The 24,541-nt window shown below is 33.6% G+C and overlaps 1 protein-coding gene and 1 long non-coding RNA gene across 2 annotated transcripts; both read left to right on the top strand.

The window, feature by feature from the left end:
- Positions 1–110: 110 nt before the first annotated feature.
- Positions 111–10,080, top strand: LOC128189130 (peroxidase-like protein). The gene is made up of 13 exons (XM_052860609.1): positions 111–232; positions 705–856; positions 2,617–2,788; positions 3,390–3,613; positions 3,716–3,895; positions 4,230–4,275; positions 4,469–4,584; positions 4,708–4,809; positions 5,049–5,177; positions 5,703–6,444; positions 6,943–7,112; positions 8,741–8,855; positions 9,672–10,080. Exons 2-13 carry the CDS (start codon positions 718–720, stop codon positions 9,853–9,855), a joined length of 2,319 nt encoding a protein of 772 aa, XP_052716569.1. The 5' UTR covers positions 111–232; positions 705–717; the 3' UTR covers positions 9,856–10,080.
- Positions 10,081–22,123: 12,043 nt separating this feature from the next.
- Positions 22,124–23,651, top strand: LOC128161632 (uncharacterized). The gene is made up of 3 exons (XR_008240398.1): positions 22,124–22,205; positions 23,122–23,182; positions 23,575–23,651. It is a non-coding gene; the product is annotated as an uncharacterized LOC128161632 (long non-coding RNA).
- The last annotated feature ends 890 nt before the right edge of the window (positions 23,652–24,541 follow it).

Consider the following 24,541-nt stretch of genomic DNA (forward strand, 5'->3'; position numbering starts at 1 on the left):
GCAACTTTATATTTGTTTTATTTTTTCCAATATATCACACTAATCTTACGACTTTATTCTCTGACGTTGCAGTGGATAATAATTTGGTGACAATGACAACAAAAAGTAAAATAAGATTGATACAGACGATAAAGATTTTGGTTATCTGTTGGTCATGTTCATGTCACCGGATTTTAAACTGAAAAATAAACTTAAGACGATAAGACACAATTTGAAATCTCTTAGGAAACCGGTAAGTTTTATTTTCTATTTAAGTACTTCTTAATTATTATTGACTGATCAAATTCCTTTCAATTCAGATTCATTCAAATTCCTTTTTAATTAATTAAATGCCTTTACGTACAAAATAGTTTCCCTGTTTTTGAATCAATTTAATAATAAAAACATGCAATTTGGTTTCAGTTTTGAGAAATTAGCAAATTGATACTTAAGTGTTTATATCCATCGGTGACTAAGACAATTAAATTGAATTTTCAAAGTGAACTAAATTGATTGACTCCATCGTAATGGGGAATGAAATTGTTGAAATAAAAAATTCAAAAGTTTAATAAATAAGCACATGTATACTAACAATCAAACTAGTTTTACATTCTACGTTCTTTTAGTATATGATCGAAAATCTATTTAAATTAAATCAATTTATATTGTAAGGTTATGATTTAAAGGTTTTGTTTTGTTTTTGGTTTTTTTAAAAATCAAATTAGGTGACCTAGAGTAATGCATCTAAAAGTCGAATTAATTTTGATGATCCTTTTACACTCTGTGGTGACAATGGACTGGAAACTGGAAGCCATTGTTTCCGACCTTGTACACAGAATGATGAGTAGCCGCAACATTTCTACGAGCATTCCTGTCGGTACGTAAACTTTGGCGTTTTACATTTAATTAACTATACCATTTTGTAAACTGTCGCTGTCATATTGTAAATTTCAGTCGTTATATTGTAAATTTTAGTTGTCATATTGTAAATTTTAATTGTCATATTGTAAATTTTACTGTTATTTTGTAAATGTTGTAATTACGCTTTGACAAAATAATCAAAAAGTATTTTATATTGTAAATTTCAGTAATTTTTTTAAAATTATTTTTATTTGCGCTTTGGCAATACATATCAAATCGAAAATTATTTCATATTGTACAGTATGTATTAATTTGTATTTATACCCAATCAGAAAACTTAAATTTTACAATATGACAACCATTAAAAATTTTACTAGCATCCCAAAAACGAAACATTTAAAACAACCCTTATATTCCAAAACACATAAAAATATTACACTAAGAAAGGACCCTTAAATGAAAAATTTGCATGGAATGAATATATAAATATATATATATATATATATACACACACACACACACACACACACACACACACATTCGAATAGCAGACGATCATTTCCTTGGCATCTTTATGTGTATAGATAACACCATTCATAAATGAAGTCCCACAATACCAGTTAACAGTCACAAGAATTTAAGGTGGCTCGACACACCAATGCATTATTTGATGGATTGATGAAGAATCATTTTTGAGAAATGATTATACAAAAATGACACCTATATCGGCCTCTGATTATTTTATATGAATTTTTTTGTATTTTTTGATAGAAACCGGAAACATCGTTTTAGCTGCGAACAAGATATATTAGAGCTAAAAATTTGTTATCAATTAATGCACAATACAATTATCTATAAATATATATCAAAAACGGCCAGATAAACTTTGAAATATTTTTGTAAAAAAAATATTTATGAAAATGAAAAAAAAGGATTGTAGATATCTTTTAAATCTATGGATAAAAACTGCAGATAAACTGTTACTCGCATTTAACAATTGATGTACAATCATATTTCAACAAGAAATTGAAACCAAATAGTTAAATTAAAGAAAAAATGGAAAATTTTAAAATCGAACCGATCCCGATTGTAATTAAACTGATCCCGAACGAAATCACATAAAGTTAGAATGAATCAGAATTTTGCAAAAATTTCAGGTTGTTTAGCTGTAAAATGGTTTCGTCATTTACTAACTTTATAATTTATATCAATTACTTAGAAAAAAAACTGCAGTTTATTTGTAAAATTTAAATTTTAAAATAATTCTGATCGGGATCAGTTTTTTTCAATCGGGATCGGTTAAAATTTGATAAATAGCAATTTTTCCAAAATTTCGCATTTTCATTTCAATTTCTTTGTAAAATATCATTGTTTAGTAAATAGTTTATGTGACTATATGTTATTTTTAAAATTTTATCCATAGATTAAAAAGATATTAAAGAATTACAATTTTGATTTTCAGAAATATTTTTTTAATTAAAAAATTAAACACTTGACCAAACGATCTTTGGCATGAATTTATTTATAATTATATTACACATTAATTGACAACAAGTTTAAAGCTCTAATATATTCTGTTTGTCTGCCAAACAGTTTTTCCTATTTCACTGAAAAAATACAAAAAAATTCGTATAAAATAACTGAAAGCCGATATTGATCTCTGTGTTGTGGAATCATGTTTCAAAAAAGATTCTCTATCGATCCATAAAATAAAATTTTGATGTGTCGAGGAACCTTAATCAATTCGAAGTCAACATTTTTGGAAGTTCTTCTCAGAGTACCAGTCCCTAACAGAAAACAGTAACGCCCGCGGGAACTCCCAGGGCAGCTACCACTCCGCCGTACAGCACCATTACCGCTACCTCCGGATCAATGACTTCGCCATGAGCAAGACCTTGGACGACCGAGCCCGCATAGCCGCATTTGTGGCCAGAACAGTAGCTGTCATGTAGGTCCACGAGATTGTTAATCAAAGTATTGATATATACAAATATGAATAGGATTGACGCGACTCTCGTATTGTCTCATGTATGCATGTGGTTTAGAAGTCCTCCAGTACATTTATGACCTTTGTATATGTCACAGTTTGCTGCGCTGCTCTGGAAATAGAGTGATATAATTTCAACTCTGTTAGAATAATATTTGCGCTTTACGAACAAACTTTTTTGCTCAAGGTTATTGACAAAATGTCTTAAATTTGTTTTTGCAAAAAAGCATCAGACAATGAAAAGTCCTTATGACCTGACTCTTACGCTTATTCCTGTTCATTGATCTCATATTTTTTTGTTTCCTTGCATCCATTAAAATTAAATCTGAGTGCCATTTCTTAGGAAACTTCAGTTTTAAGTTATTTTGTTGACCAGATTCTAGAATAAGCGCCTATTTAACAAAGAATAGAAAAGGCACAAACAGACCAAATCTAGATTCATTTGTAAATGTATCTATACGTAGTGATTTACATATATTCAGAAGCTTCACGCAATATGATCTTTAAAGTCAAAATATTCTTGCCAATCCTGCTTTTTTAGCATTCATTTTTTTATTCAAAGGTCTGGCAAGAGGACTGCTGAAGAAGTACAACCTCTCTTACAAGATCCCCGGATGTTGAAAATATTCTACAAAGCATTTGAACCATACTGCTATGATGAGCCCAAGTGCAACTTTAACTATCCGTACAGATTAACTTGTGGAGCTTGCAACAACCTGAGATACCCACTTCTGGGCAAAGCTTTCACCGTGTACCGCAGGATCGTGCCATCAAATTATGAAGACGGTATCGATAAACTGTTTAACTAATCAACCTTTTTTTAAATTGCATTTTTGAAATAAAATTTGCAAGCTGTGTTGATACTAGCTTTCTGCTTTCACTCTTTAGGTATCGAAATGCCGAGGGTTAAAAGTATAGACGGCCACCCCCTCCCCAGCGCCAGGAGGGTCAGTAATGTGGTCCACAACAGTAACAATCAAGTCCAGGTCAGCGCCCGCTTCACGCCATATTTGACCCACTTTGGACAATTTCTTGACCACGACATTACCAGTACTCCAGTTATGACAGGTTAATAGATAGGACCCCCCCCCCCCCCAATCATATTTGGTGGGGTGGTCTATTTGTTTGTATTTGCAGTTGTTTATCAATTCATGATAGAATTTTGTTCTTTGTGATTTGTTTTTCGTAACTATCTTTTTTTTTATTGATTGGTTGTTGTGTTTTTTGCACATTATTGTTGTTGTTGTTTTCTTTCGTTTGTTTTTGTTTTTTTTCTTCGAACGTTCGGGTTATGAATATAAAGAATAACAATATATATTTGTAATTATTTTTTTTTTAAAACCCAAACCAAAACAAAGTTTTAGAGAAAACATTCATCGTTTCTTTTTTAACACGTGAATAGATTCTGACGCAAATATAATAGAAGACTGTTGCATACATCCAAACAGGCAAGTACTTTAAAACTTTAATTGAAGAGATAAATACTGTTTGGAAAAATAAGCATTCGAGGATAATTTGGTTTCAAACAGGCTTTATTCTAATATATCATATACCATTGGATAATATTTTAAACCTTCTTAAACTAAGCTGTTTTCAATTAAACTACTCCAGTCAACATTAATTCCTACTTTTTTTTTCCAGAGTTGAGTGCTTCAACATTGCAATTGCTGATGACGACCCATTCTATACCAACCCAACACAAAAGTGTATGCATTTCGTGCGCTCGGACATCGGTCCAGTTCCTGCATGCGATACTGGTACGACGAGAGAGGATAGACTAGCATCCGATAAATCTTACTGATGTAAATTGTACATTAACGAGTTGACTAGCATTAAACGAACCTTGTTTTAGCATTTTTGTTTGACTTTTATCTTTATAGGGATAAGACAACAGCAAAACCAGAGATCCTCTTTTATTGACGGCTCGGCAATTTATGGATTTAATACAGCGAAGCAGAACTCGCTGCGGGAAAAGCGAGGAGGTAGGTTCAACCATCAACCATGACTGCATGTAAAAAAAAAAAAGAACCACAACTCAACCCGAAAAGTTCGGAAGGTCCTGAAAAACAATAACAAGCTATAGCTTTAATCTGAGGATGCTGAAATAAAGACCTCCTTAAGTTGATAAACAAACAAATATATCATGAATCTGAATTTGATAAACTTTTAGTTGCTTTACGGCTGGAGATTTAACATTTTGTTTTTGGTTTCGTTTGACTAGGATTATTGAGGGTAAGCTCACTCCATGCCTACCGCCCGGGGGTGCTACCAGAAGGAGATGACTCTCAGTGTGAGAATGGCCACAATGGAATGCTTTCTAGAAGCCCCATCAACCATTGCTTTGACGCAGGTAAACCAATTAGTTCAATGCAATAAAATGATTTATCTTTTTGGGGGACCGGGGGGGGGGTATAGTTATCATCCAAACAATTTATAAACTACTAGTATATAAAAATTTACAGTAACCGAAATCTTGAACGGAACCACAAACCCTTATGGTTCTTATTGATCCAAATGAAACCACAGTACATCGTTTCTGTAATGAAGACTTTTGACAATCATGATTGGGATTTAGTTTTTAGTTTTTGTTATCACAACCACATTCTATATTGTTGATATTATTTGTTCGCTCATAAATGTAGGTTTCAAAACGGTAAATAATTCCACAATAGTGAGTGCACATTGTTACAAAACGATCAAGTCCGCTTGTTTTAAGATCAACCATTACTCTTTCCCGCAATTTGGCTCCTTGACAACACACCTTAACATTTTTGGTTGTCTCCAAAAATAAGTTCCCACTATTTGACAAACACATTGAGCATGGTAAGTTTCCTGTGTTTTTATGCTTTGACTTTGGTGTCGTTTGACCTCGCAGGAGACCATAGGCACACAGAGAGCCCTTTGCTCACCGTCGTCCACATCATGTTTCTACGTCGCCATAACCAGATCGCCGAGGCCTTACAGCAAGCCACTGGAATCTTGGATGACGAAGTCTTGTTCCAGGAGACCAAAAGAATCGTTGTTGCAGAACTAAATCATATAACATACAACGAATATCTTCCAGAAATCATGGCGCCAGAATTTATCAAGTATTTTGGGCTGAAATCGAAAAGCAAGGGGCACCACAATGTGTATGACCCCAATGTGGATCCCCGCGCTATCAACAGCTTCGCAGCGGCTGCGTACAGATTTGGTCATAGTTTTGTACAGAGTGTGGTTGGACAAGACAACGGGAGATCCATCATGGAAGACCCACTCAGAAACAACTTCGACAATCCTACACTGATAAATTTCCCGCAGAATGGCGGATGTGAGTACGTAGCATCGTGGATGGCGAACACGGGTAAATCGGACATGGATCGTTTTGTAACCAGCGATCTCAGAAATCGTCTGTTTGATGCTTCGCCCACGGGCTCCCCTACTACCAGCCCTGGGGCCACGCTCAGCCTTGACCTTGTGGCTCTGAATATACAGCGTGGGAGAGACCACGGTCTGCCCGGATACAACGTCTTCAGACAATGGTGTGGAAGACCCAAGGCAGAACACTTCGGGACGTGGGCCCTCGGGCTTGTCGACCACAGTGAACAGTCGGCTGCAATACTACAGTCAATTTACAGGTATTAAACAGATTTGGAGATATAAAGAAAATGAAACAGACAGACAGACAGACACACAGAAAGATAATTTTGTTCAATTTAACTGATTAATAAATATTCATACAAACTGCCATTGATTGATTAAAAAACATCCTTTCAATTTTCCTGCATTGTAAGATGAAAGAAAAAATTCTAAGAGGTCATGATGGTTTTTGGTCATTTTTAGGCTATATTTACCTCCTTTGACTATCAAAGGACTTTGTATGAAATATGATAGGAAAATGTTCGAATCCGTTTAAAGACAAAATGTTTAGATTTTCCCTTTAGGTAATGATGATTTTATGACCAAAAATATCATTTTTTTTTGTTTTAAGTTTAAAACAGAACTAATGGGAAATTTGGTAATATGTTGACCACCCATCCTCCTCATGACGATAAAAATTTCCCTAAAACACCGATTTGTGATACAGATCCAGTTGTTTTTATACATGTACCTATTCGTGTGCGTCCATCTTGCAGACATCCTGATGACATTGATTTATTTGCTGGCGCTCTGTCGGAGAAGAGTCTCGGTAGATCTCTGATGGGTCCAACGTTCAGTTGTATAATAGGGTTCCAGTTTAACAGGCTGAAGTACGGCGACAGGTTTTGGTATGAAAACGACTTCCCTCAGACAGGCTTCACTAAAGGTATTACAAAATGTACTCTCTCTCTCTCTCTCTCTCTCTCTCTCTCTCTCTCTCTCTCTCTCTCTCTGCAATAATTCATATCGAAAGTATTATACTTTCTAACTTAAATATACAAAATATACAAGCTTACTTTTTCATTCAATAGCAGAAAAAGTCAGGTTCATTAACTTAACACATGATAATAATTATCAAACAGTTAAATTTTTATATGTAAAAAAATCAATGAGTAAAAGATTAACATATATTTGGTAAAACTAAAAATATTGACATGTCTGATGACATATAATGATAACAACGTAGAAACACTAATACATGAATGGTATATATTAGTGAGAATAAATGATATATGCTACAAATACCCGAGAAGCATTGATACATGATATGATAAATACTGAAACATTGATACCTAAAAAGATATATGCTACAAATACCTCAAGGAGCATTGATACATGACAAATACTGAAACATTGATACGTAAAATGATATATGCTACAAATAAGACAAGGAGCATTGATACACGAAATGATAAATACTGAAACATTGATACGTAAATGATATATGCTACAAATACCACAAAGAGCATTGATACACGATATGATAAATACTGAAACATTGATACGTAAATGATATATGCTACAAATACCACAAAGAGCATTGATACATGAGAAATACTGAAACATTGATACGTAAAATGATATATGCTACAAATACCACAAAGAGCATTGATACACGAAATGATAAATACTGAAACATTGATACGTTAAATGATATATGCTACAAATACCACAAGGAGCATTGATACACGAAATGATAAATACTGAAACATTGATACGTAAATGATATATGCTACAAATACCACAAAGAGCATTGATACATGACAAATACTGAAACATTGATACGTAAAATGATATATGCTACAAATACCACAAAGAGCATTGATACATGACAAATACTGAAACATTGATACGTTAAATGATATATGCTACAAATACCACAAAGAGCATTGATACATGACAAATACTGAAACATTGATACGTAAAATGATATATGCTACAAATAAGACAAGGAGCATTGATACATGACAAATACTGAAACATTGATACGTAAAATGATATATGCTACAAATACCACAAGGAGCATTGATACACGAAATGATAAATACTGAAACATTGATACGTAAATGATATATGCTACAAATACCACAAAGAGCATTGATACATGAGAAATACTGAAACATTGATACGTAAAATGATATATGCTACAAATACCACAAAGAGCATTGATACATGACAAATACTGAAACATTGATACGTAAAATGATATATGCTACAAATACCACAAGGAGCATTGATACATGACAAATACTGAAACATTGATACGTAAATGATATATGCTACAAATACCACAAGGAGCATTGATACATGACAAATACTGAAACATTGATACGTAAAATGATATATGCTACAAATAAGACAAGGAGCATTGATACACGAAATGATAAATACTGAAACATTGATACGTAAATGATTTATGCTACAAATACCACAAGGAGCATTGATACACGTAATGTTAAATACTGAAATATTGATACGTAAAATGATATATGTTAAAAATACTTGTATCAACAGAGCAAGTCGTGGAAATTAAGAAGGTGACGATGACCCGGATGATGTGTTCTACCATGACCATGGGCTCCCTTCCCGTCCTACAACCTCACCTGTTCCGGAGACAGACCACCCCCGGGTAAGTGGTGATATCAGTCCTCACGAACCTCAGTTGTCCAAACACAAAGGTCAGAGGACGGGTCACTGACAATCAATAAGTCTGACTGGCTATGTTAAAAGTATAGCATTATATAAATAGTGCCTGTTTGGGAGGGTAACAGTTGAAATTGACACCCCGAGAAAACCATTGTCAACCTCCGCTTCGCGTCGGTTGACAATGGTTTTCTCGGGGTGTCAATTTCAACTGTTATCCTCCCAAACAGGCACTATTTATTTTGTTATACTGAATGTCTTAATTTTTAAGAAAATGTTGCTGCTTTCATATAGGAATAACGTGAATTCCACAGCGAACCGTACGCGCATAATTTTCGCGCATGTAACAATTTTTAATGTTACCCGTTGCTAAGTGGGTTGCTAACGCTGAGGGTAATAGAAAGGATTATGAACTGCGTCTTAACCAATCAGATTTCAGTATTTAACATGAAAGTATAACAATATATTTTTCTCTTTAACTTTCTGCATATGTATATATCAAAATAACTTAATTGTTTGATATCACTTGATTTAGTGGTGGTTGCCTTCAAATTTAAGTGGAATTTAGAATTTTCACGCACAATATTCGATCAATATTCGTGATACATGGCGAGGGCCAGTACTTTATTCAAGGGCAAGAACCTGAAGATAGATTAATGGTCCTATTGGTTAAATAGTTATTTTAAAAGTTTTCGCGAAAACTGATGACACATCATCAGACACTTGGGGAATTTAAGAATTAAGACCATTCTAAACACGAAATACTATCTTGATTTTGTTGAAACTTAATTTTTTTTTCAAGAAATCGACCATTATCGTGCAGTCAGCTACTGAGACAAGATTCAATACTTGGATTTAACATCGAGCCTTTCGCGAGGGAGCTGCAAAGGCTCGGGGGTAGGCGCCATCGAAGCAGCATGGACTCGAACATTCCATCTTATTTCTTACCACGAAGCTCCAGACAAACAGGATCTCAAGTGTACTGATTCCGTGTGAAAGTGTGGTATTTAACCACACCCCTACCCCACTTCATATTTGTGTGTATCTGTGTGTGTGTGTGTGCAATGATGAAAGAACAAATGAAACCTATTGTTCTATTATATTATTTCTTGCCTTGTTTCAGCTGTAACTTGTGGTGTATCTCATTAGATATCAGAAAAAAAACAATGTTGTGTATTGTTCTCTTTTTTTAGGATGACCAAATAGGAATAAAAGTCAAATTGAATTTTTTTCTAAATTCATGCAGTCCATTGTTTGTTCGCCCATGTGTTTAACACCCTTTATTTTATATTCACACCAAACCACTGAGCTTCTTACAACCAAACTAGTGTCAAGTATTGTAATTTGAGAGGCTCTGATTTCTAAATTAACAAATGACGTTTTACGCTCCTAAAAAGTTCAGCACCCAATGAGGTTAAAGCAATATGAGCTGTATTTTTTAGAATTTTATTTTGCTGAAAAAAAACCTGCTAGAATGATAAGTCTGCATATCACTTTAACTTTTATGATAAATCAGGTTAAAAAAATCATTAATTTTTGTCAGAGGAATGATTTCTCTTATAAGGAACATATAGCAAATCAATTTTTGTACAGGACGACAATAATTCAATTTTGCTCCAATTAAGGCTTCTTAACGGCATTTTTCACAAAAATTTGGCGAATAGAACTTTAAAAACCATGATAGTTTTTTGTCATTTTTGTAGAAGATAACATTTTCGTAAAAAAAAAAAATCATTATGAAAATTGCAGCTCATATTGCCTTAAGCCCCTTCACAATTGGCGCACGATCAGAAACGATAAAATATTCGTGCGCCAGAAAAAATTTGTTATTAATCGTAAACTGTTTCGTAAACCGAAATAATCGCATTTGAAAAAGTATTCGTACGAAATTCGCACGATCTAAGCAAGTGTTGTGCGATGTAAACGCATTATATCTTTCGATATATCTTGCGTCTATATGCGACTGTTGTACAATGAAAGCGACTGTTTAAAGATAATGCGATAGGATCGCGCGAGAGACCAGGTGATCGGACGATTGAACGTGCGCCAATTCGATTTGACGTGCGATCATGCGTTCCATGGTACGAATGGTTGTGCGAGTCAGAGGGGGTATATACCGCCAATTTCTGACGCTCTTCAGTAAACATAGTCGAAAGCGAGAGAACATGCTGCCCAAGAAGAAACAGAGATGCAGCCGTATTTATTACTATACCTCAATATGATTATTCTATCATATCTGATTTGTCTAGAAAGTCACGTGACAGGGCGATTTCATAGGAATGAAAAAGCCGATGTAGCATACGATGTAGACAAACATGATTTGATTAAATCAAAAATATTTAGTCTTTATGATTCTCTTTATATCACAAAACCAACTTAAAAATTATGAAGAAAAAAAATGAGACAGTAACATAGGAAACCAAACAGTCACTACGTTTTTGCTATTGAAAAGTCAGACAATTTTTAGAAATCAACGTATTTTGTTAAATCATAAGTTGTTGGATATAATAAAACGTTTATTGCATGAACGTTAATTTGGGGAAGCCCTCGGTAAATACGATTTTTTGGGAATAATAAATCTTCATATTTCCCTCACCATCATGCAATAAATGTACATGTATATTGTCAATTGTGGTCTGTGGCATATTGAGGCTGATAAGTCGTGCAATGATAGTAAAACGTTGCAAGATTACATGAGACATGTTGAGTAACAGTCTCATGGTCGCAAAACACACGCATATACAGCAGCGATTCATCTTACGACCTTAAAAAGTCGTGCATCACTCTTGCGAGTACACAAAACGTTGTAAAGCGTTCGTACTACATGTATTGTTCGTGCGTTGCACTGCGATGATTTGGATCGCATTCGGTCGCGTCTGAATAGTGTGCATGTCCACTATTTTGAGGAGACTTGATGCAAGCACTAAAACGCATGCAACGAATGCGATACCTCGTGCAACGTATGCGAGAGCTCGTGCAACGTATGAGAGAGCTCGTGCGAATCTAAAAAAAATCCGATCGCAAAGTGTTGTAAAGTAATCGTGCGCCAATTGTGAAAGGGGCTTTAAATATTCAGTGATACTATGGCGAATTATTCAATAGTGAGACAACGTAGTGACCTTTTGTAGAAATGGTTATGGTCAAACATTCAATTAAATCACCCTTTTTATAAAACAATATACAAGAGAACCACTTTTTTAGACCCTCTCTCAAACTAAAAAAAAAAAAGCCCTGAATTATAAATCTAAGCTGTATATCAAATGTCGTTTTCGTATGAATATTGAGAGGTAAGAAAGCAAAGACCTTGACGTGTTGACACTTGTACATGTATATGGAAACCCGGTTGTGTCTTTTAGAACTACTACCAATGGATAAAACTATTTCAAATTAGTAAGGAGACTCGGTTATAGAGAGAGAGAGAGAGTTTGAAATCAGTTATCAATTTAAAAAAAACAATCAGAGCAGTGAAATAGATTATTGGAGATAAAAGACTGATTGAAAACTAAATTGCAAATGTGATAAATGTTTCATGGGGAAGCTTTTATATTATATTTTTTTTAAATATTCAGCTCTCGGAAAGGTTTCTTAAGGGTTCTCCTATGTCCCTTTGAAGAGGGTTCGATGGTCATGGCAATATTCTAGACTCTTATATTAAAAAGAGAGCTCATGTTTAAAGGGGCTTGATCACGATTTTGGTCAAAAATTATTTTTCCGTTTTTAGCTCACCTCTGTCCGTCCGTCTGTCCGTAAACTTTTCACATTTTCAGCATCTTCTCAAGAACTACTGGACCAATTTTAACCAAACTTAGCACAAATCATCCTTAGGCAAAGGGAATTCAAAGTTTTGAAAATTAAGGCTTACAACCTTTTTTAAGGGGAGAAAATTAGAAATTAATGAAATTTTTTTAGAAATTTTCAAAAATCTTCTTCTCAAGAACCATTAAGCCAGGAAAGCTGAAGCATCCTCAGGTAGTGTACATTCAAAATTGTGAAAATCATGACCCCCAGGGGTAGGGTGGGGCCACAATGGGGGGTCGAAGTTTTGCTTAGGAATATATAGAGTAAATCTTTAAAAATCTTATCAGGTAATTTTCTGTTGATTTAAGAAACCATTTCAAGGTGTAACATTGGCTATTCACGAAAGTACAGAAACAAAAAAAAATGTTTCTGAAGATTCCATAACCCTTCTGATCACATGTTTTAATTCAAAAATCCCAAAATTATAAACTCGAAGCAGGTGAGAAAAAAGGGGAAGGGGGGGGGGGTCCTCGACTGTCAGTAAAATTGATACGCAACCTCAATTTAATACATCATTGAATGAAAAAATGGCTGGACTGGACCTGAAAGATTATAAAAAGGGATTAAATCTGTTCCTGTTTCACAATCTTGTGCGTACACATTTACGCGAGAGAGAGAGAGAGAGAGAGAGAGAGAGAGAGAGAGAGAGAGAGAGAGAGAGAGAGAGAGAGAGAGAGAGAGAGAGAGAGAGAGAGAGAGTTCTGTTTTAACAGCGTAGTAAACAAATCAACCTTCACACACGCAGTGTAAGAATCATTATGATATTGTACATTATTAACTTTAAATACTTTATTGTTGCACATATATCTACTTTCTTCGGACAAAAAACTATTGGAAGGAGCACATTCTGCAGATCGCCGACTGATTTGATTGACAGGTGTAGCACATTTACACTGACTGAAACTGCTTGGTTGGTTCAAAATATGCATTGCTTCCTTCATAAATGTACATTTTTTTTTGGTCTGAAAGTTAAGCAGAGGTACTTTATGTTCGCTTTGACCGCACACTTTCGTTTCTTCACTAATGTGTACATCACAAACATGTTTATAGAAAGAATTAGATTTAAAATTACATGAAACATAAAATTGTATATTATTCTATTCGAGAAAGTACAATTGATTTCATCAGCCCTTTAGAATTGATACCGTTGTCTTGAATAGAGTAAGTGAGAAAAAATCACGGACAAGACAATTTTCTTCCGTTATGATTCTACGCGCTATTTTAATTATAATCAAACTACTACGTATACGATCACATATTACAGTTACAAATTGACTTAAGGATGACGTTTACTCAGAATGAAAAAAAAATCCACTGATGATAATGAAAAACCATCTATTGCGTGTTATAGACCTTTGCTTGTATTGTTATTTTTCACTTTCAGAAAAGTAGGTCAATGACCTACTTTTTGAGTTAATGGCCATTGAATATTTATTGAAAAATCAAGAAAAATCCCATAAAATTTTACACTACGGTTGAGATTTTCTTAATTATAAAAATATTACAAATAATAAAACACTTTAAAAAATAACATACAGTTTATGAATGGTAGTGGCACTAAATAAGTACACAGCATTAAGATTTCAGCAACAATTAAAAAAAATAATCCCTACCCATTTTTGATCCAATTTTTAAAAAAAATTGAATGATGATAATACAAAAACATGTATGGTATTGAACTATTCATATTGACCTTATTCTGTTGGCATAACATTTATATGAGGTCAATGATCAAAATTTTGAGATATGGTGTCTTTTATCGTTTTTAAGCATTTTTCAATAATTTTTTAATTCGTGTCATAAGTTTATTTTAATGAATAAGTGAGGTAAAACCAAGGGAAAATATGCAAAATTACATAGACTTAAATATAAAATCTTAACTTTTAATATTAGACTACTGCCAAAAAACTTTGAGCAGAAAACAAAATTTGCAAAATTTAGTCCGAATTTCCTCTGTTTGGCTAATAGTCAATTTTTGTTTGAGCCTAATTCCATAATAAAGTAAAAATTTTGAATGTTTTGTCAATAATAATTCATTTCATAAATACTTTTTGTGTTTAGAACAAATTTTACTCATTACATTGAACTTTATAGCAATCGGAATTTGAGAACTCAAACCCTGAGTAAACAACACCCTTAAACATAATTTAAAAAAAAGAAACTATATACGTATTTTGATCAAATCTTTAAATATGTGGGCGATTATTTTCGGTCTTTGTCTCGTAAGAAATCCGTGTCGCATTGTGTTTTTCCTTGTTTTGACGCCGTAACAGAGAACAGTAGATCAAAGGCACCGACTTGAACGAGGTGGACGGTGCTTTTTTTTGGGGGGGGGGATACTTGTGAGCTGTACCGTTTGAATAAATTAAGAACTAGTGGAACAATATTAAAGCTATACACGCTATAATTTGCGTCAATTTTGAATGACAGTGAAAACGCATGTGTTTGTCAACTTATAAAAGTTATCCTTAATCTGTAAATTACAAGGGTGAATTCCATCTCGTTACAAAGATATAGATTTTTAATTGTTTATTTTCCTGCCAGGAAAATATACCTTTTCATGAATATTGATGAAGGAAGAGCAAACCGACCTCATTGCGCATGTCCGCGGAGAACTAGGTGGTCGTTATTGTTTGCCTAATTAAATATCCAACTTGATTTTTAATATGCTTAACAGTTGTTAATTTGAAATACATACATGTATAATGAGTAAAATACGCTTGCCATTCACGATACCCTTACTTCTGCATTAACACGTATAGGATCTATAAATAGCACATAGGGGAAAAACACAGGTCTACGTCATTTCTTTAAAGGAAGTATTCATATCTACTCACAGGATTGTATTTTTTTCTTTTGTTTGTACTCGTATATCGGACAAATTTATGCTTTACTGAAAATATCCTTTCCTTTGTGAAACTATCACAATTATGAAGATGTTGACCCTTCACCAGTTTTGGTATGATAGGCTAAATTTAGCTGTCGATATCACGTGATAGATTGATATTCACGAGGAGGCATTACTTTCCTGGCAGGAAAAAAAATATTTTTTATTGTTTAATATTTGATATATTTGTTACGTTATCGAATTGAGCATTATAATTAACAGAATAAAGGTAACTTTTATTAGTAATCAAACACATACATTTTCCCCTTTATTAAAAATTGACGCAAATTATAGCGTGTATAGCTTTAAGTGCAGACAGATAAGTAACTTAACAATTAATACATTCTGCTAATCAACTTCTTATTCGTTGTTGATGGCGTTGTTTACTTCAATACGGATGAATAATAGCGCAACTGACGTCCATTTCCGAATTCATTTTTTTTAAAATTCATATTGTTCACATGTGACAAGCAACACTATTTTTAACATGTGAATAAATAATTAAACGATGAGTCTGTATGTAAAATATAAAAGTGGTTGTCGCATGTGAAAGTGTCTAATTTTAACGAAAACTATTCAAATAACAGTATATAGTAAGATATTTGAACGAACATTCCACGTTTAGCGCACATGAGTGACGTCATAGTGAAAAATGACGTCATTTTAATACCTGTAGGATTTAGCTTATATCATACTTATATAGTACAATACATAACATCAAATACCAAGTCAAAGTTCTTAAAAATATCGAAAATTTTTGCGGCCAAATACAGCCAATACCGTATCTTGTTCTTTGAGTGTCAGTCGTCGTATTAATTGAGAGATACAGAGCATACAATTATTTGCCATGCAAACAAAGCTTTGTTAACGTTTTGAAAGTAGAAGTGAAAAAATCCAGTTTTAGACCCAATGAATGTGATAGACGCTATAGGTTCTATTTATTTATATATTTATGCTTAAAACGAATATTAGAACAGAGGGAAATTAGCTTGAAAAAAAAGTATACCGGTATATTGAACCAATGTAAACAAAAACAGGGCACCTGTCTTGTGAAGACAACCCTGAATCTTACCCTGTAAAAATAGAAAAATAAAATTTGACCAAAATCGTGACCATGCCATTTTAAGAATATAGGAAAATGCACAAATGTAAAATATACACACTTTTTCATTAGTAAATAATAGTTTATAGCTTAAGACATATTAAAAAAATGAAGGAAGAATTGCTGGCTAATTTGTTTACCACCCTGCCTCAATAATCAGAACAGATACTATAAAATTAATGTTCATATTTTGATACAGGAAACCAGTTAACGTTGTTTATGCAATGTTGTGAGAGGAGTACCGGAAGACCCCGTGTTTTCTTCCATCAATATGTATACTTGTATACCATCGGTTTAATATTGCAGTTATGGAAAATAAAGGTAGGGCGAACATAGCTGAAGTCTAGGTAGGTACACGTTCTCATCTGTAATCAATCGGCAGTCAACCATGATTCACCGTCTCTCCAGGCGGATGCTAGCGTCAGGCATAACACTGCTAGCATCGTTATTTATTGGCGTCCGTATATTAATGTTTATAAAAGAATAATTACATATTGGGGAAAAATGCTAATATGCCCTGAGAACAAAATTGTATACACAGTGTACAGATAATATATTTTCACAACATTTTAATAGCGATTGTAAAAGCCCATGGATAGATTGTATTCAAAGAATGTTGAACGTGTGCGGGCTACAATATGTCTGGTAGGCAGAACCATAATTTTGTCAATATAAAATGGTTAACTGCTACTGTAAATCAAAGATTAAAAGACCAATTTGTGCAAATATGGTCCAGTGATATAAATTGTTCTTCCAGAGGTCATGTGTATAAAATTTAAAACCCAATTTTGGCTTTGAAAAGTATCTCGATATTTTACCTGTAAAATTAAGAAAAAAAATTAAATTTCGTACATCAAACCATCGTCTTCCTGTAGAGACAGGCAGATGGTATAACATTCCTTTGAATGAGAGGTTATGTCTTTTGTGTAAGAAAGGTCTCATTGCAATGAATTTCATTATATTTTAGAATGTTCGGCCCTAGAAGAAATAATGGGATTAATGGGATTAGTCAGTTCATGCATCTAAGACCTTGAGATATAATTTCCAAAAAGGTAGACTTCTTTTTAGTATTGTTTCATGTATTATTTTTTAATGTATTGTCAATTCTTTGAATAAAAGGGAGTTTCACAATATTTTTAAAGGGTTTCATATTTTAATTAATTTTCGAATTGGAATAATGCTAGAACTGTTGTTCTGGTGAGCGATCTGGCCCATGAGCCTCTTGTTTATGGTAACAAAGTGTTCTTAGTAATATAAAGCCAGAAGATTTGACAGGCCGTGTAAATATAATGCATTGTAGATCAAAGAACTCCTAATGTCCATTCCTGTTTTCTCAAAACGCTTTGACAATCGTATTTCGGACGACGGTACGCAATTCTTACCCCTTTCGATTTATGTTGCTTGGTATAAACGTGTTGAAACCAATTGTTTTAGCTTAAAAATACCTCTAAAGTAAACAGACCAGAATACATGTACATAGAATGGTCTTCAAAAGAAATACCTTTAAAACATTTATTTTAATACTATTTCTATATGATAATGCTATTGCGCAACACAGAAGACATCTGAATACCTACATTCCGGGCGTCTAGTACATTCGTCTTCATCAAAAATTGATATACAATCATAACATTTTTTTTATATCTTCATCAGGGCCATGATAAAGTGTACAGATAAAACCCTGGAACTCTGAAATAAAAGAAAAAAGAAATTAATCTTTATGCATCAACTTTACCCACTATTCTGTGATTAAGGTAGTATGGGACACCTGCCGATATAAATGCAGGTAAAAATACGTTATAATCAAAATACTTTTACCGTTTAAGAATTTTCAAATTTTACAATATTTGATTTTAAAAATATGTTTGAAAATTTTGGAACGGAAACAATTATGAAAGCCCAAGCAGGATTGGACCTTATGACATAACAGAACATAGTCTGTTAGGACTAGGTAACACTATTTGGAAACGTAACATTTATGAAATTATATTAATTTAATTGTTTATTTCGATATGGAGTATGCCATAATATGGCGGCGTCACATACCACCTTAAGTACGCTGGTTTAAAGTATAAAATTTCATGTTGTTAAATGGGGAAAAACGTATACGCTTAAAATTTTTGGATTGTTCTTCTGAATAATTCTTCAAAGTTTCCAACTCCTCTTTAAGAACCCCAAGTCTGTCATTGCAGGTTTGAATCTTCTCTGTGCAGTCTTCATCCATTCGCTTAAGAATTTTGGATCGTTAGAGTTTTGCTATTTGCTGTCGCACCTATATACATGTAATCCGTAAAGGCCAAATATTTTACAAACGCTCCCTTTTTACCTGTAGAAATCGCTTGTTAATCAAGCACCCAGTTTGATTGACGTGAGGTTATGCATCTCTGTGCATGGCTATTGGAAACGGACTTTGAGATATAATGACCGCAAAATATTGAATATATGGAGTTTTCTTTATTTCGCTTCATGTTTGAGAGGGGATTCAAAACACATTGCTTCAAATATTTGAATCCCTTTCAATTTTTAATAAATATTGGAAATGAGGTTCAAAATATTTTGGCCGTGAAATATACCCCCCCCCTTCCGCCTTTCTAAATTTCAATTTCCATTGGGGAAGGAGTTCAAAATATTATGGACGCAATATATGAAATCCCAAAACATTTTCAATACCCATTGCTGAGGAATCTCAAATATTAAGGCCGCAAAGGTTGAACCCCCCCCCCCCCAAATCAATTTTTCTTTTACTTTGGAAAGCGGTTCAATATAATATGGCCACAAAATACTAATCACCTAACTTGATAAATACATTTTAAGGTTAGGTGCACATGGCTGTAAAGTAAATATACCCAGTGTAATCAAATAAGCAAACGGAAGTCAAACACGTCTCGCCATCTCGCCACAGGCTGGTGTTGGCGTCAGACATTTTGCTGCTAGCCTTGTTATATTAGTTATCCAGGCCCAATCAAGGGGGTACGGGGATTCACCCCGGGTTGTACTCCGAAGGGTGGATGAGATACAATCCGGGGTAAATCCCCGTACACCGTTGGTTGGACCTGGATAACGAATTTATTTCCTATGTTAATTTTATTCAGATTCTTATGTTAATTTTAATCAGATCTCGCGGTATAAACGACATAGGAAATAATGTGTATTTTGTTCCGTCATTTATAATGAAATTAAAGTACATTAACAGGGCAAGATGGTTGTGACCATTTTTTAGACTTGATTGGCTTCCACAAGAAGAAGAACTCTATATAAAGATATAATTTAAAACTTAAATAACTGAAATTTTTAATTGCTTAAATAATAATTGCCTCGAATGTAAAATTTAAGGTAAAATGGCTGTGTTGACCACCAAGCATCGTAAAGATATTTCATTGCAAAAATGAAACAATAATGCCTATTTTTCAATAATAACTATATTATACTTTTTAAATAGGTGCAGTTTTATTCTTAATATATGAATATTTTTGTTGATGGGGCGGGGGGGGGGGGTTAAATATATATCTTTATTTAAAAAAAAAGGTTAACGTGTTAACGGTTTTTGGAACATTGTTGAAATGAATACGGTGCACTTAACGAATCTTTTTAATTGTTCAATTGTAATGTGCATCGGATTTTAAGCTTAATGAAATAAACTCCTGGTGTACTAAACCTCGTAGATTGCTTACTTTGTTAAAGTCGTTACATCAACCATTTTTTTCGCTCACCTAGACCAAAAATCAAATGAGTTTCTCTGATCACCTGTTTTCCGTCGTCCGTCTAACCGTCCGTCTGTTTGTCCGTCCGCCCGTATGTCTGTAAACTTTTTCACGATGTACCTCTGGTTGTATTACCCTGTTATTCATCCTGATTTCTTTTCAGAGGATTTTATATATACCAACGGAATCTTTCAGAACAATTACTGATATGACGTTAAAGAGGTTCGTTCCTCTGTTGTTGTTGTTTTTTTTTTTTGGGGGGGGGGGGGCAGGAACCCATTTTGGTTTACAACGCAAAATAACCTATATTGAATACATCGTTAAAAGGAAATGACATATTTAGAGAGTTTACTAAGGGGCTGTATATTGTGGCGGAAGGTTTTCAAGAAGAAAATGAACATTTTTCATAACTCAGTAGTTTTAGAGTAATGTTACTTTAGCTTCCTTATTTTCAATGCAAACCAAACTTTCAGTTACAATGTCGTGTGTGCTTACGATATCTTCATGTTGTTTCGAAAAACATACTTGAATTTGTTCAAATATATCTATCGACATATTTTGGCATATTTAGATTATATTACATGTACATAGATGTCAAAAAAAGGATTAACTCCAACTATTGCCTAAAACCTGCTTACTTTATGCCATATCTCATATTATTGACATATGATCCCTACTATTTTTTTATTTTTACAGGAAACATCAGGTTTATGTCTGTTTGTATGCACAGTTTTGGAAAAATGGCATTGCTAATATTTTTCTATTTGCATTTAAATTTGATTACTCCAACTTTCTGTAACGATCTTAACTTATGCTTTTGTTTATATTATACTCTGGCATTTAAAGCCACCAGTAACACAAGGCTTTGATTTTAAGGTGGAATAACACATCATCATAAAATGGCTGACCGCTGATCGAAACGACATTTCGATTTATTAAAAGGAATATATAGACTGACATATGTAACATACTCCATAGCTGAGTGGATAATGTTATCCGTACATCACGGGTTCGAATTCCGCAGGGGCTTTTGTTGTTACTTACTGTAATAATTATTTTAGATATTCATTTTTTATCCCCAAACTGCAAATTTTTCGCTTATTTGACATTTGTACAGTTTATTTATCATTATATCTTTCATTATCAATTATTTCCTGTTTATTTGAGTGACTTTTTCCAGGTGTGTTATTCCACCTTAATATAAATCTGATAATCTTTACTTGAGTTCAACTTTTTACTATATCAAAATCATTATCAAAAAATAGTTCAAACTGTAAATATTTTTTTAAAGCAATATGAGCTGCAATTTTCATGCTTTGTGGGGAAAGCCATTAAGAAGCCTTAATTGGAGCAAAATTGAATTATTGTCGTTCTGTAGAAAAATTGATCTGCTATATATTCCTTATAAGTGAAATATTTCTCCTGACAAAAATTAATGATTTTTTCAAATCTTATTTATCATAAAAGTTTAAGTTACGGGCAGACTTATCATACTTGCAGGTTTTTGCAGCAAAATAAAATTCTAAAAAATACAGCTCATATTGCTTAAAATATTCAATTCCCATGCCACCTTTTAGCTCTAACTTCTTTTTGTGGCTTCATATTTATAAAAATGGCATGTAGCGTTAGTCATCAATAAAAGAAATGATAATTTTAAGTCCCCTTCTTAAAAGCAATAAAAAATGAACATTCTAAGTTCCATTATAATCTAACTAGTTTTCATATGATTGACATTACTTGTATTTCAGGTACCAATCAAACAGGAGGTGGATTATGACGTCATTTGATTGATGACGAAACCATTCATATTTCCCTTACAACCAAACAAAGGAGAGGCAGTGTAAATGAGTAGTAAGTTTTTTTTCTTTCTTAGATTTGTTCTTGAATTCTAATTGTTAGAAACACATGCACATTCTAGCGCTGTTACTCTAATTTCCTATGTATATACACCAATGCATGTCATGAATATACATATTATTTTTCATATTATTTGACATATTAGACATAAGACATTAGACATATTAGACATAAGTCGTTAGGGTAAATAACTTAGGTTAGCTTAATCCTCTGTCACAACTTACCGTACATGTTTGGTGATCGTGCGTGTGCAACGGGATTTGCCAGTGTGGCTTCCATGGCTGAATGTAGCGTTAAAAATCGTGTAGAAAAAAATTGAAAGTGCAAAGTAAGGCAAACGGACGTTTGACGTGTCATTCGTAGGTATCACGTACAATTCTGGTTGGAGACGGGTTGTCACTCGCAATGTGCGACGCTCGTAAGAACCGTACTTATGTTTTACGATTATCGTGCAACGGACGTACTGTACAACACATTAATTACAGTGTACTTATTTTTTGAAATCGACAGCATAATTATAAACGATGTATATTGTATATTGTATTGTATTGTTTTATTTGCTAAAATTCAAATGAATTATTAGCAGTTACATGCTACATATATAAATCAAATAAATCATATCTTTACACGAACTAATAACTAATAACTAAAATTATAATTTAATTGAATAAAGATTATCTTTAAAAAAAAAACTCACTACATCGTATAGCCTAAAGATAGCCGTGTATCCGAAATTCTGAATTCATACGTGTACACAATGCATGTGACGTCATAGTAAAGTCAATAATTCGACGTCACAATGATTGCATCTATACACATAGTTGCTATGTGCATGAGCGGATCGAGTTTGCTTTGATCTGATTTTAATTAGCATCATCCAAACATTAAGGACAGTACTGTCTTGCAGATTAAACAGAATGGATTACAGCATCATACTGGATTTTGGAGACGAGCCAGTCAGGACCGTGGTGAGTAAAAAATAAGTTACAAAGCAATTAACGTGTTCCTGAAAATATTGGCATTATAACACTGATTATTTGATATGCGCGACAAGAAATTGTACTGTGGTTTCATCAATACTAGTATTCGTTGAATACCAATTTTCGTGGATTTCGTTGTTAAGTTTACCCATAAAATTAAATGTTAATTGAAGTGCAGTACTAACAATTTGTATTGATAGGGTCATTGGCCACGAATTTACGTATCCTTGAAAATGTGATTTTCACTTTATCCATGAAAATTGATACCCTTGAATATTAATGAAACCACAGTAATCATTTTTCTTGATTACGAACACAAACGTAGTATGATTAAAACAGTATCAAACATGTTCATAAATAGAAGAACCGTCTATTCTTAGGATGAAAAACTGGACATCCTTAGATTTGATTATAGCTGGGCAGAGGCTGTTGAGGCGGCAGAGGAGGAAGAGGAGAGGAAAAACGAAGTATGCTCTAAACAGGTTTTATCAATGATAAATGATAAAAGATTTTAAGGAAAACAATGAGTGTGTGCAACAGTATTTATAAATAAAAAGGAGTTCCCTATGTCTTTTTAAGGATTCGGGGATTATCTTCCACCCATCGTAGTAGCAAGCCTTTCACTGACACTTACTCTCTGATGTTATTTTTTTTTACAGAAAAAATAGATTATTTTCAAAGTGCGTTAACGTTGCTACAAAGCCTACATGTATTTCCAACATCGCAAATCACGCCCAATATGTATATTTCTCTCCAACCTACGTGGACTCAAGACCGTGACTTAAACTTGAGATGATGATGTACTTCATGCCAGCATGATATTCCCAACACCCCCCCCCCTCGAAAAATGTCTGGATCTGCGCCTATACAATAGCTCACATATTCCTTAATAGAAAAAAGAAAATAGAACAACACTATCCCGCGGTTTCCACAAAACAATGAATTTGATTATAACATAGTAACTCGTCCAGTTCTCTAAAAACATTTCCAGCCTTTATTAATTTTGCACGGAAGACGGCATGTTGCATCAAAGCAACAACACGGGATTCTAGCAGCGCGTTTTAAGTTAAGCATCGCTTTAACTATTGATACGTGTTTAAAAATGTGAAGTTCTTTTCGCCACTACATTTACTTTGACACAATGTTGAATTTCATTCTTAAGTTTTCTATCCTCACCTAGATTGAGGGCATGGATCAGAAGTTGATTTTGGAAGATGGAACTCGTCAGTGATTCTTTTATATTCAAATAATATACATTTGATTAAGCACTGAACAGATTATATAGATTATTTCGCAAATCTATGTCCTGAAATAAGGGATGCTATCAAATAAAAAGCAATGCAATTC

The sequence above is a fragment of the Crassostrea angulata genome, chromosome 1 (assembly GCF_025612915.1).
Source record: "Crassostrea angulata isolate pt1a10 chromosome 1, ASM2561291v2, whole genome shotgun sequence".
Lineage (NCBI taxonomy): Eukaryota > Metazoa > Mollusca > Bivalvia > Ostreida > Ostreidae > Magallana > Magallana angulata.

Coding starts and splice junctions, on each gene's coding strand:
- LOC128189130 (XM_052860609.1), top strand. CDS start 718: ATGCATCTAAAAGTCGAATTAATTTTGATGATCCTTTTACACTCTGTG. Junction 3,896..4,229: donor CAGTACTCCAGTTATGACAG/GTTAATAGATAG, acceptor ACACGTGAATAG/ATTCTGACGCAAATATAATA. Junction 5,178..5,702: donor CAACCATTGCTTTGACGCAG/GTAAACCAATTA, acceptor TTGACCTCGCAG/GAGACCATAGGCACACAGAG.